Source organism: Lutra lutra, chromosome 7, assembly GCF_902655055.1.
Source record: "Lutra lutra chromosome 7, mLutLut1.2, whole genome shotgun sequence".
Taxonomy (NCBI): domain Eukaryota; kingdom Metazoa; phylum Chordata; class Mammalia; order Carnivora; family Mustelidae; genus Lutra; species Lutra lutra.
The window spans coordinates 117,845,034-117,857,108 of NC_062284.1; the positions used below are offsets into that span (position 1 = coordinate 117,845,034).

The 12,075-nt window shown below is 48.2% G+C and overlaps 1 protein-coding gene across 5 annotated transcripts in view; it reads right to left on the bottom strand.

The window, feature by feature from the left end:
* Positions 1–12,075, bottom strand: part of DGLUCY (D-glutamate cyclase) — a 75,489-nt gene that overhangs the window by 10,483 nt on the left and 52,931 nt on the right. For all 5 annotated transcript variants that reach the window (XM_047737590.1, XM_047737587.1, XM_047737589.1 and 2 more), the window contains 3 exons: positions 9,857–9,956; positions 6,299–6,447; positions 3,280–3,399 (listed from right to left, as the gene is read on the bottom strand). In XM_047737590.1, coding sequence (XP_047593546.1) covers positions 3,280–3,399; positions 6,299–6,447; positions 9,857–9,956 — 369 coding nt within the window. The remainder of the gene's footprint in view (positions 1–3,279; positions 3,400–6,298; positions 6,448–9,856; positions 9,957–12,075) is intronic.

Below are 12,075 nucleotides of genomic sequence, written 5' to 3' on the forward strand. Positions count from 1 at the left end.
GTGTTAGGAGCATACGCATGAAGAATTTTATGTCTTGGGGCGCCTGGGTGGCTCAGCGGGTCGGGTGTCCAACTCTTGGTTTCTGCTCAGGTGGTGGTCTCAGGGTCATGGAATTGAACCCTGAGGAGTCTGCTTGGGATTCTCTCCTTCCCCTTCTGCCCCTCCCCTAGCTCACACTCACACACACACTCTCTCTAATAATAAATGAATAAATAAAAACCTTAAAAGAAATTGCTGTGTCTTTGGGGCACCTGGCTGGCTCCATCAGAAAAGCATGAGATTCTTGACCTTGGGGTTGTGAGTTCAAATCCCAACACTGGGTGTAAAGATTACTTAAATAAAACTTGAAAAAAAGAATTGTTATGTCTTCAAAGCCAAAACCAAAACAAACAAACAAACAAAAAAATCGTTATGTCTTCTTGGACTATGACCCCTTTACATCATGGACTGCCTCACTGATAACTTTCCTTGCTCTGAAATTTGCTCTGTCTGAGATTAATATAGGGACTAATGCTTTCTTTTGGTTATTGTTCGCCTGGTAGATTTTCCTCCCTCCATCCACTTTTAATCTATGTGTGTTTTTATAGTTAAAGTGGGTTTCTTACAGTTATAGTTGAGTCTTATTTTCTGATCTGCTCTGGCAATCTCTGCCTTTTAATTGGGGTAGTTAGACCACTGACATGTAAGGTGTTCAGTGATACGGCTGGATTAATATCTTCCACATTGATTACTATTTTCTGTTTGTTGTTCTAGCTCTTTTTTTTTTTTACCCCTATTTTTGTCTTCCACCCCTTTTCTGCCTGTTGTGGTTTTAAATGAACATGTTATAGGATTCTATTTTCTCTCCTTTCTTAGCATATCCATAATACCTCTTTTTTAAAAAAATTATTTTTAGTGGTTGCCCTAGAGTTTGCAATATACCTTTACAACAAATCCAAGCTCACTTTCAAACAACCATTTCACAGTTAGGGCAAACACTCCTCATTCTTCCTTCCCATTGCTTGAATGATTGCTGTCAATCACTTCACTTACATACAGGAACGTAAATGAATGAGTCATTCCTATTATTATTTTGAATAAGGTGTTACCTGTTAGACCAATTTCAGAACAAGAAAAATTAAAGTTATTTTGCCTTCACTTATGTATTCCCCAATGCTCTTCTTGGTGTAGATCTGAGTTTCTGACCTATGCAGTTTTCCTTCTCCCTGAAAATTTCTTTTTACGTTTCTTGCAAGGCAGATCTACTAGAAATGATGCCCTGTTTAAGAAATTATTTCTTTCTCTTTCACTTTTGAAGGATAATTTCACAGGGCACGGAATTCTAGGTTAGTGGGTTTTTTTCTGTCAACACTTGAAATATGTCATGCTACTCTATGGCCTGTGTGGTTTCTGAGGAGAAGTTGGATGTAATTCCTATCTGAGCTCCTCATTTATCCTGCTGGTGATCTCTGAGCTTCCTGGATCTATGGTTTGGTGTTTGACATTAATCTAGGGGGGGGGGAATCTCAGTCATTATTGTTTTATTTATTTATTTTTTTAAAAGATTTTGTTTATTTACTTGACAGGGAGAGAAATCACAAGTAGACAGAGAGGCAGGCAGAGAGGAGGGGGAAGCAGGCTCCCTGCTGAGCAGAGAGCCTGATGCGGGGGCTCGATCCCAGGACCCTGAGATGGTGACCTGAGCTGAAGGCAGAGGCTCAACCCACTGAGCCACCCAGGTGCCCATTATTGTTTTAAATATTGCTTCTCTTCCTTTCTGTCTTTCTTCTCCTTCTGATATTCCCATTACATGGATGTTTGTAATTGTTCCACAATGCTTGGATAGTCTCTTCTGTTTCATCCAGTCTTTTTCTCTTGCCTTTCTAGTTTTAGAAGTTCCTATTGTCGTATGTTCAAGGTCAGAGGTGATTTTTCTCAGCTGTGTCCAGCCTGCCAGTGGGCCCATCCAGAGCATTCATCATTTCTGTTGCAGTGTTTTTGATTTCTGGCATTTCTTTTTCATTTTTCTCAGAATTTCCATGTCTCTGCTTATATGACCATCTGTTGTTGCATGTTGACTACTTTTGGGTGTTTCCCTTCTCCCCAGGTAGGTTGGGATCTGATAAAACCCCAGCCCACTGGGCTCAGGTAAAACGGTTTCTCCTGAGGGCGGGCCTTGTTAAGAATGGAGTGCTCTGGGGGCGCCTGGGTGGCTCAGTGGGTTGAACGTCTGCCTTTGGCTCAGGTCATGATCTCAGGGTCCTGCGGTCAAGCCCTGCATGGGGCTCCCTGCTCAGTGGGGAGTCTGCTTCTCCCTTGTCCTTCTCCTCTGTTGTGCACACCTGCTCGCTCGCTCTCTCTCAAATAAATAAATAAAATCTTAAAAAAAAAAAAAAAAGAATGGAGAGCTCTGATGTATTTCAAAACGGCTTCTTCCCTCTACCCCAAAAGCACAAGGGGATTTTTCTCTGATATCCATGGTGTGGACCAGGTAGAACTAATGGGGCAAAAGTCACAAAAGTGTGGGGACCCCTTGTGACCAGGGCCCCGTGGAGTTTTGAACTCTTAGACCTGTCCACACTGAACTTCCAGCCATCCATCAGTTGCAGGTTTTCCTACCCTGGTACTAATTCCCTCAGAGATTTCTACTCCTCTCCAGGCTCTGTTTTGAGGATGAAATGGGAGAGCCTTTCTTGGGTATCTGTCAAAAGTCCTGACACTTGTGGTGCAGTCAAGGGAGGAGAGATGGGTTCCTTTAGGACCTGGATATGGGCAAGGTCGGTCCTGATGGGAAAGGGAGGGACAGGGCAGCCTGGGGCAGAGGTAAGTATGAAGAGAGGTGGGAAGAATTTTGCCCCCTCCGAAGATTTACCAGATTGTTCACCTCCCTTCCACCATGCAGGAGGCACAGAGGAAAGCATGGATGACTCCTCTTCAGAGAGGTCTTCCCTGACCACTGATCTAAAGTGGCCTGCCGGCCCTGTCTTTCATCTCCCTGTAGCTCCTCATACTGCTTAGCACAAGCTGGTGTATTTCTTTCTTAGGGCTCCTTGTCCATCTGCCCCCACTAGAGCAAGAGCCCTGAGGAGCCCGACCCTTGCCACACTAACTCCAGGACCAATGTTTGTTGGATGACTGAATGAGAGGCCTAAGGCTGAGAACCAGGTCCCCATCTTGACCTGGCACCCTGGAGACTCCACTCACAGGGGAGGGGAGCTTCTGGCTGGACAGGCTCCAGGCCTCCAGGTGACCTTCCTCCTGGGGAGCCGGGCCTGACTGGCCCACCATCTGAGCACTCACCAGTGATGATGGCAAAGTCAGCCTCCACGTCACAGGCGATCACATTCCCATTTCGTATGTGTCTCTTCACAGCCTCCTTGACTTTGCCCATCCCAAGCTCATTGCCCCCATCACCAACCCCTAAAGGGAAGAAGAACCAAGTCAGTCCATGTACAGGATCCGACAGAACTGGGGGGGACGGTTTGGGGGCAGGGGAGCCCCTTCGCATGTGTTGTGTTGCCTCAGGAAGGGGAAAAGAATGGGCTCGGGGTCTATTTTCAGACAACCAGGAGATGTACTTCTCTTTCAGGTCTTCTAGAGGCTTCTTTAGTTAAAAGTGAGTTGAAGTTTGGAACTCACCAGTGTGCGGCCATGTCCCCTACTGAGTCACACTCTCTAGTCACCGATAGGGACCCCTATGCTGGTGCTACTAGGCCCATGGGAGAAGCAGGTGTGGCTTTCCTCAACTTTTGAGTGGCTCCTGCTCAGGGATGGGCTACAAGGTCGTGAGCCCCATCTGTGTGGCGGCGAACAGGCAGAGATGGTTAAGGTCAATTCTGCCATTTACTTTAAAGGTTTCTGGTGAAAGAGGATGAAATACAGGTGTGTCAGTTCATCTTCGTCTACGCTAGAAGGGTGCCCGGTGCCCTGGGAAGTAGCTGAATCAGGACTATGTACCACAGGGGGAGTTGGCTGGCAGGTGAAAGAGACCCCATCTAAAGGCGGAAGAGGCATCCGAGGGTTTGTTAATTCGCATAATAAATGCTAGAACAAACGTGCTAAAATAAATCAGTGTTCGAAATTATTTAACTCTTTGGGGAATGGTGTTGAAGATAGGGGCGTTGGCTAAAAATAAAAACCAGGGTTCCCACCTCACAGGCACACGGTGAAAATAATCTAACCAACCCCACAGCCTGCCGCCGTCTCGGGTGGTGCTAGAAGACCACCATTGGTCCTGTGTCCTGCTGTTTCTGGAGGATTCCGTGGGTCAGAGGTCAGCAGGGAGACAGTTGTCGCTGCCTCAAGGTAACAGCTCCCCCAGGCGCTGGCCTGAGGCATGGTTGCATGACTGTTTCTGTGTGGATTTCTACGGAGGCCTGGAACGCGTGCAAGAAATCCACCTGAGGCCACATTCATCGTGAGGTGTGGACGGGGATGAGAGCTCCCCACCTCAAGCACCGGAGACCTGGACACAGCCGAAAGAATCAGACGGTCTCAATGTCCTGGTGCCTGAGGTCCACACCCTGAGGACTTCTCTCTTCATCAGACTAAGACGGACTGACACACATCCTTTTCTAGGCCCACGGCAGCGACAGAATGAAGGGAAACCATGACAAAGCTAGCATTGGTGTTTGTCTACGTCTGCCTCTGGTCTTTCGTACTTTATGAATTTTGTCTTGTTTGCTCCCCAGGTCAGTCCTGCCCGGGCCTTGTTTTCTTCACTCGAAAGCACTCCTGGGGTCTCTGAGAGGGGCGGGAGCTGGGTGCGAAGTGGCAGGTCAGTGTTATGTCCATGACAAGCCAGCGGCCTGTGGAAACTGAGGAACGGGGTGTCGATGGAACAGAGGAGAGAAAAGACAGGGATGGTCCTACAGGGCAGGGGACCGTGGGGACCACAGGAGAAGCCTGGGCTCCTGAGGATAAGAGAAGGCTCCAGAGGTCCACAGAGGGAGCAGTTTGAAGGCACAAATAGCTCTACTTGCTTCCTCTGCAGTCTTGGGGACAGCCTTGGGGGATCAGCAAAGATTGGGGGGCCATTTGGCAGGGGAAGAACAGCACCTTTGGATCCTGATTTCCCCTTTTACTGGGAGACCCCTTCCTTCTCCACTCTGGGCAATCCTTCCTCCAGCCCTCAAGTCCTTGGCCTGTCCAGCCCAGAGAGGCAGGAAGCTGAAGCCAAGTGTGCTGTGGGTACCACACCCAAGGCCTCTTCTGGGAAAGACTAGGCGCTTTGCAGAAATTTTCTACTCAACCAGGAAGACTTTCATTGTCTCATCAAAACCTCAAAAGCCAAAGGTGACTAATGAGTCCGGGAACCACTCTGAAGTGTCTGAACAAAGAGAACAATTAAACACAGAACGAGAAACTTGCCTTCATTACCCGAGGGTCTATACCCACCCCCAGGGGAGGAACGCTGTTCTGGGAGTTGTGTCAAGCCTTTCAGAAATTCATTAAGGCAACAGGATTCCATGAAAAACATGTCGGAAGGGATTCTGGGAGTCTGGACTCCTAAATTCTACCCGCATCACTAATGGGCTAGGTGACCTCGAGGAACCTCCCTGGGCCTCATTTTTGAACACTCTGCCTGCCTTATCTACCTTCCAGGGTTTTAAAGAAACTTTGACGACATATGGATGTGAAACCTCTTTGAAGACCATGCAGTTCTGTACAAACACAAATGGTCACATTACTATATCATTAGCAGTCAAAATATTGCACTAATCACCTATTTAAGTCATAATAAAAATGAGTGCACTCAGAAGATGAAACAGTATACGTGGTACCTGTATCCTGTATGACTGATAGTATATACCCTGTGTCGATTTTATTATTGTTATTATTTGATTATTAGTTTTAATATTTTAGAGCTGGGCCAGTAGATGCACTCGATTAAGTGTCATCTCCCTTTCTTGCTTGTGGGAATGGTGGATTTCTTTCTTTTTTTTTTTTTTTTAAAGATTTTATTTATTTATTTGGCAGAGAGAGATCACAAGTAGGCAGAGAGGCAGGCAGAGAGAGAGGGGGAAGCAGGATCTCTGCCGAGCAGAGAACCCGATGCGGGACTCGATCCCAGGACCCTGAGATCATGACCTGAGCCGAAGGCAGCGGCTTAACCCACTGAGCCACCCAGGCGCCCGGGATGGTGGATTTCTAAGTGATGGTGTCTTTATCATCTAGACTGGCCATAATAAACAATGCTGGGACAGAAAGCTGTGGTCCCCATAGAACTCCTCCCTGTCGTTCTGTAGTGTTCTATAGTCAGTGAAAAGGCAGTTAGCGCTGACACATTCTTGCTGAAATCTCAGTGCTCCCCGCTCACCAGTGGATGAGATTCCAGGAATCTTCCGTGTTGCCAGGAAAAGGTCATCAATGGGGTCAACCAAGTGCTTGATGTTCATCTTCCTGGCGTTGTAGTAATTGCCATCGGTAGCCCTTCCTGCACGCTCTATTGCCACCAGATGGTCGAATCTGCCAGGAAGCAAGGACATGGGGGCCTTATGGGGAGGGTGGCTGCCTGGCTGGGTCATGTGTTTGTGTGAAGGACCCTTGCATTTTTTCTCTGATTCCTTCACTCCTACAGAATTTGGCTGAGCCTTTAGGTCTAACTGCCAGGGCTTGTACTGGAGGCTTCTCTATCAGATTATTTAGAAAAATATCATCAGAATCTTGGGGCACCCGGGTGACTCAGTTTGTTGAGCATCCGACTCTTGATTTTGACTGAGGTCTGATCTCAGGGTTGTGAGATCGAGCCCCGTGTTGGGCTCCACACTCTGCTCAGTCTGTTTGAGATTCTCTCTCTGCCTCCGCCCCTCCCCACTGCACATGTGCATGCGTGCACACGCGCTCTCTCTCAAATACACAAATAAAATCTTTAAAAAAATGAAAATATCATCAGAATCTTTAACAGTTCATTAGAGTCAGAGGCTGTGAAACTAGGAAGGTTGACGGTCAGGGTCGCATGCTGGATGCTGCCGGTGTCCTGGCCCAATCTCCACCAGCCGGTGGGCGCCAACACCCAGAGGTCTGAGCGTTGCCTGCTCTTGGCGCACCACTGCCTTCTCCCAGGATCTTGTTCCATTTATGTACACAGACAGACTTAAAGAGTTGAAATGGAAGACAAATGAATCTAATGCAAGACCGAGATTAGATAGGCGGCATAGACAGTGACAGTAGGCTTGTGGGGTGCGGAATCAGATGGTGTAGACTCCTGTCCAGACTCTCACGCTCCTGGCTTTGGCCAAGTGCTTAGCCTCTCTGACCCACATTTGCTACATCCAATGACCTGACCGTAGGGCCAGTCTCATACAGTGGTGAAAGGAACCTCCCTGGGCCTCACTGTAGGACACTGCATTATCGACTTCACAGGGTTGCAAAGAGGCTTCAACAATATAATGGAGAAAACGCACACGAGGTACTTTGTGGACAGGCCCGTACCTACTCAGTGCGCGGTAAATGGTGGTCTTTGTGGCTGTTATCATTATCAGGAGGAATCTTGTCTTGATAAACCAACTTGTGAAAATTGCACCTTTATGGTTCTCTAAATTCCCCACGATGGAGTTCTTTATTTTTTGTAAGGTTAATTAACTTATTTTAGAGAGAGAAAGAGAGAGCAGGGGTGAGGGAGGGTCAGAGGGCGAGGGAGAGAGAGAATTTCAAGCAGGGATCCCTGCTGATCATGGAGTCTGAAGCTGGGCTCGATCTCACGACCCTGAAATTGTGACCTGAGCTGAAATGAAGAGTCAGGGGCTTAATTGATTGAGCCACCAGGCGCCCCATGATGGAGTTCTTTAAAATCTTTCCTGTGGAAAACCGTGTGGCTGTTCCTCAAAAAATGTGAAATAGAATCACCACAGGGTCCAGGGATTGCATGTCTGGGTGCGCACCCCAAAGTACTGAAAGCAGGGTCTCAAAGAGATGCTGGAACCCCCTTGTTCACAGCAGCATTATTCACACTAGGCGACAGGGACAAACAGAGGGACAGAGAGGCAGACTGCGGCACGCACATACAAGGGAATATTATCCAGCCTTACAAAGGAAGGAAATTCTAACAGCAGTGGCAACGTGGACGAATCTTCAGGATAATTCGCGAACTGAAATAAGCCCATCACCAAAGGAAAAATACCGGATGGTCTCACTCTTATGAAGGACGACAGCAGTCAATTCATAGAGACAGAAGGTAGGGGCTGGGGTCCTGGGGGAATGGATAGTCGCTGTTTAACGGGTACAGCATTCCCATTTGGGAAGATGAAAACGTTCTGGAGATGGATGGGGGGAATGTCTGCACACCGGTGCAAGTCGACCTTGATGTCACTGAACTGCGCGCTTAAAATGGTAACATTTATGTTATGTATATTTTACCTTAATAAAAAAAAATCTGAACTCTGAGTGCCTGGCTATGCCCCCGCTTGTGTAGAATGTGGTGACATCATAGATGCCTGGGATCAGGCCACTGAGAAGGTTTTAGAATGTAATCCTGAGACTACATGCCCGGGGCCGAAAAAAAGCAGCCACCGAGAAGCAGAGTCAACAGGAGGAAGGAGCCTTGACCTTGAATTTCCCCTAGACCTATATCCATGGTGATGAAAAGGCCGTTTGGAATAGGACCTCCAACTAAAATCAGTATGTTCTCTGTCCATCAGGGAGAACACCACTTCTGGACCTCCCCCCACAGGAGAATGTCAGTTATATACCTTATGGGCAGATTGATTTTTTTTTTTTTTTTCAGGCCAGCAGGAACCATTTAGCTACAGTGGGAAGTAATGCACTCCTGGGAAGCTGGCTGCCTGAGAAGAGTTAACACATATTCTCCAAAGACAGCACACGCCTCTCTCGCCACAATAATCTGATCTGTCTGGCCCCCTCCGCTCAGCGAACAGAGCAGCACCTGCGTTAACAGGCATTGGGGATCCCACCCAAGAGATTTTCTAGCTTCTCCCTGAAGATCCGGAGCTCTGTTTACATGTCAACCATCTGGAGAATAGAAACATCTCTAATAGGAACCACACATGTTTTTGCAGTTTTAAATAGCATATGGGAGCCACAATTGAACTTTGTCTTGGTGACTCGTGGTCCTCGTTATGATCATCAATTCTGCTGTGAGCTGTAGAACAGCATGCCCGCCAGGCCTATGGAAGCAGTGTTTTTAAGCTCTAACTGGACACTTATTAGTGGGTTGTGAAATAAATTTATTAGGCTAGGTTGACATTTCCAGAAAAGTAAAACAGAACACTGTAGAATAGACTAGAACAGACTGGGGTAGAAAACGTCAGAATATATTGCACATAGCAAGGGTAAATACTGTTTTCTGAATCTTTGTTTTAGTTGTGCATATGTGTGTGCATGTGTGTGTACACACGTGTGCATACCAGTTTACAGTGCAAAAGGTATCACCATTGTCAAAAAAGTTTAAAAAACACTATTAAAAAGATAAGATCTGAAATACACCCTACATACAATAAAGATGTATTTTTCAAAATATCTGATCACAACACACAGTAAAAAACACACCCACTTGCACAAAATGTCACGACAGCGTACTTACCGTTACCACACAGGACGGACGATGGTATGTCTGCTTCTCATTCTCCTTGCAAACGTGCCAGTGACCCCACCAAAATGACTCCCTGTTCTCTAAGGGGTCATGACCCTGTTTGGCCCATGCTAGGTTTTGGTTCTTGTAATTTTCCTCTCTTCTCCACCTATGGACATGCCATCTCTCAGGGAGCTGCTATGCCCAGAGATGCCGTGAGAAGCCCCCAGGACACCCTGAAACTCAGAAGCCTGCCCCATTAGACCCCCCAGGCTCGTGGCTCTGTTCTTCCTGGAGTCATGAAAGTGACGACCATCGCTGGCTTACACTGGGATGGGACACACATACCTCGGTGACTTGGGGTCCCCATCTTTGCAGAGAAATGTTTGAGCAGCTCCCACTGATTCACCTTGGAAAGTTAGCAAGGGGACTGCTGTCTTCAGAACACCTTGAAAATAAAGGCGAAGGACGGACATGTCAGCCCTGGTGCTGCATTTTGGGAATTCATGGTGGCTTTTCAAAAGCTTCTTTGGAAAATATCACTATCATTACGGAGCTGCACCTACCTGTCGAATACTTTGTTAGGAAACCGGAGACCTCAGCACAAGAATATTTGCTTACTTTTAGTCCGGAGTAAACCCTAGTGTTGGCGGATTGTGTGACCCTGAGTGGCGTGGAATTAGGCTCTTTGACCACTCTCGGGGGCAAGCAAATATGCTGCCTGTTCACGGGGTCACGAGACCCCCGTGAACGGAGGCCTATTCTGGCTCACTGCCATCGTGAGTGCCAGGGACACATGGTACCCATGGTGACGGGGAACTGGGCCTCCGCTAAGCACGGGGCATGCATGCTCTCACTTAATCGTCACAACAATTATCTCTGATAAGAACCATTATTAAGCCCATTTTACAGAAGAGGAAAACGGAGGCTCAGAGGTGCTACATAAGTTGGGTGAAGCCAAGAACGGAGGTCAGTGTCCCAACCCCAGAACACTCCAAGTTCTCATCTGCTCTCCTCCCTGCATACCTTCAGAGAAGTTCCAGAACAACAGTGGAGAGTCCCAGAGGCTGGGTGTGGAATTGGCTACTGGTATTGGAGTGATTGCCAGAGTGAATTTGACTCTCAAAAATAGCACCTTCCCTAATTACACTAACAATACATATTAACATAGAATATGTGGGAAGCACACACAGACCCCAGATTAAAATAAGAATGACTTGGTTTTTATGAAGGAATCCACTTCCTAGCAGTTGGGGGTAGAAGGCTTGTGCATTCCCAGGCCCAGGATGAGGTCTCCACGCAGATGGTTAACAGTGGGCCTGTGACAGGGACGGACCCAGCACTTACGGTTCCCCTGGTTCTACAGGACCCTCCCACCCCCGCCGCCCCGCTCTGTGGCCCACAGCCCAACAAGCACCCCGTCTAAGTTAAAACCATGGGCTCGTGTTATAAATGCTGCTTCCCACCCCGGCTTCACAATAGGGCTGCCCCTAGCCCTTTGGGAGCTGCCACTGCCTCCCCAGTGGGTGGAGGAGACAGAATCATTATCAGAGACCCTAAGGGGCCCCCCATGTGACTCCCTCCAACCTCCTTCCCCAGACCCACCTGCTGTCTAAGGGGGAAAGTCAAGGAGAGAACAGTCAGTCCATCGGGGATACTCACCAAGCACATTCTACAAGGGACAAGGGACTGGGGCTGGGCTGAGGGCGTGGTCAAAATATGAAAGACCCCGCCCCTTTCTGTGCTGGAGGAGCAGCCTGATGACCTGGCAAGGGGACTGACCACCGCCAAACAACATTCCCAGCTGTGTGACCTTGGACAAGCCACAGAGACTCCCTTAGCTGGGGTTTCCTCCTCTGCAAAATGGGGTTAGTCATGTGTCCCCTGAGCCAGGATTGCTGTGGATGTGATGGTGTGAGCTGGGGGTCTGGCATGTAGTAGGTGCTAAGTTAAGGCTGGTGTGTTCTTCCTTCCTGACATCGGATCATGGATACAGGATACTGGTCAGAAGGGGCACCGGGGAGCCAAACAGGGCAGGGAACATAACATACCCCTCAGAGGGCACACACAGAAAGAGCTTCTGCAAAGGAACGTCGGCAAGATGGAAACCTGCACCTGAGCTGCAAAGAATCCATTTATCCATTTAGTCCATTGAGGCCCAAGATAGGGAAGAAATGACTAAGCTTTTTCTTCTTTAAACATGTGCAGCCTCTGGTTATAAGGGGAACGGGACTAATTTTCATTAAAAGGCCAATCTCTTTCCCTTTCTTCGTCCACCTGTCACAAAGGTTCTGCAAAACCTAATAGAGCAGATGCCGCCTTCGAAACCACCCCATGGGTGAGCCCAGTTCTGAGCTCCCGGGCAGTGGGAGCCTCTGAGCCAGGCCAGCCGGTGAGCTGCGAGGGCAGACCTGCTTCTGGGAAAGTGGACAGCTAAAAATATCCAAGCCACTTGTCAGATGGGGGAGGCTGCTGAGCCTGTTGGCAGCGGCTAGCAGCAGCGCTGTGGCCCGTGCTTCCTCCTTGTTCACCATACCGTCCTTCAGTTTCCCTTGGTCCTCCGTGCA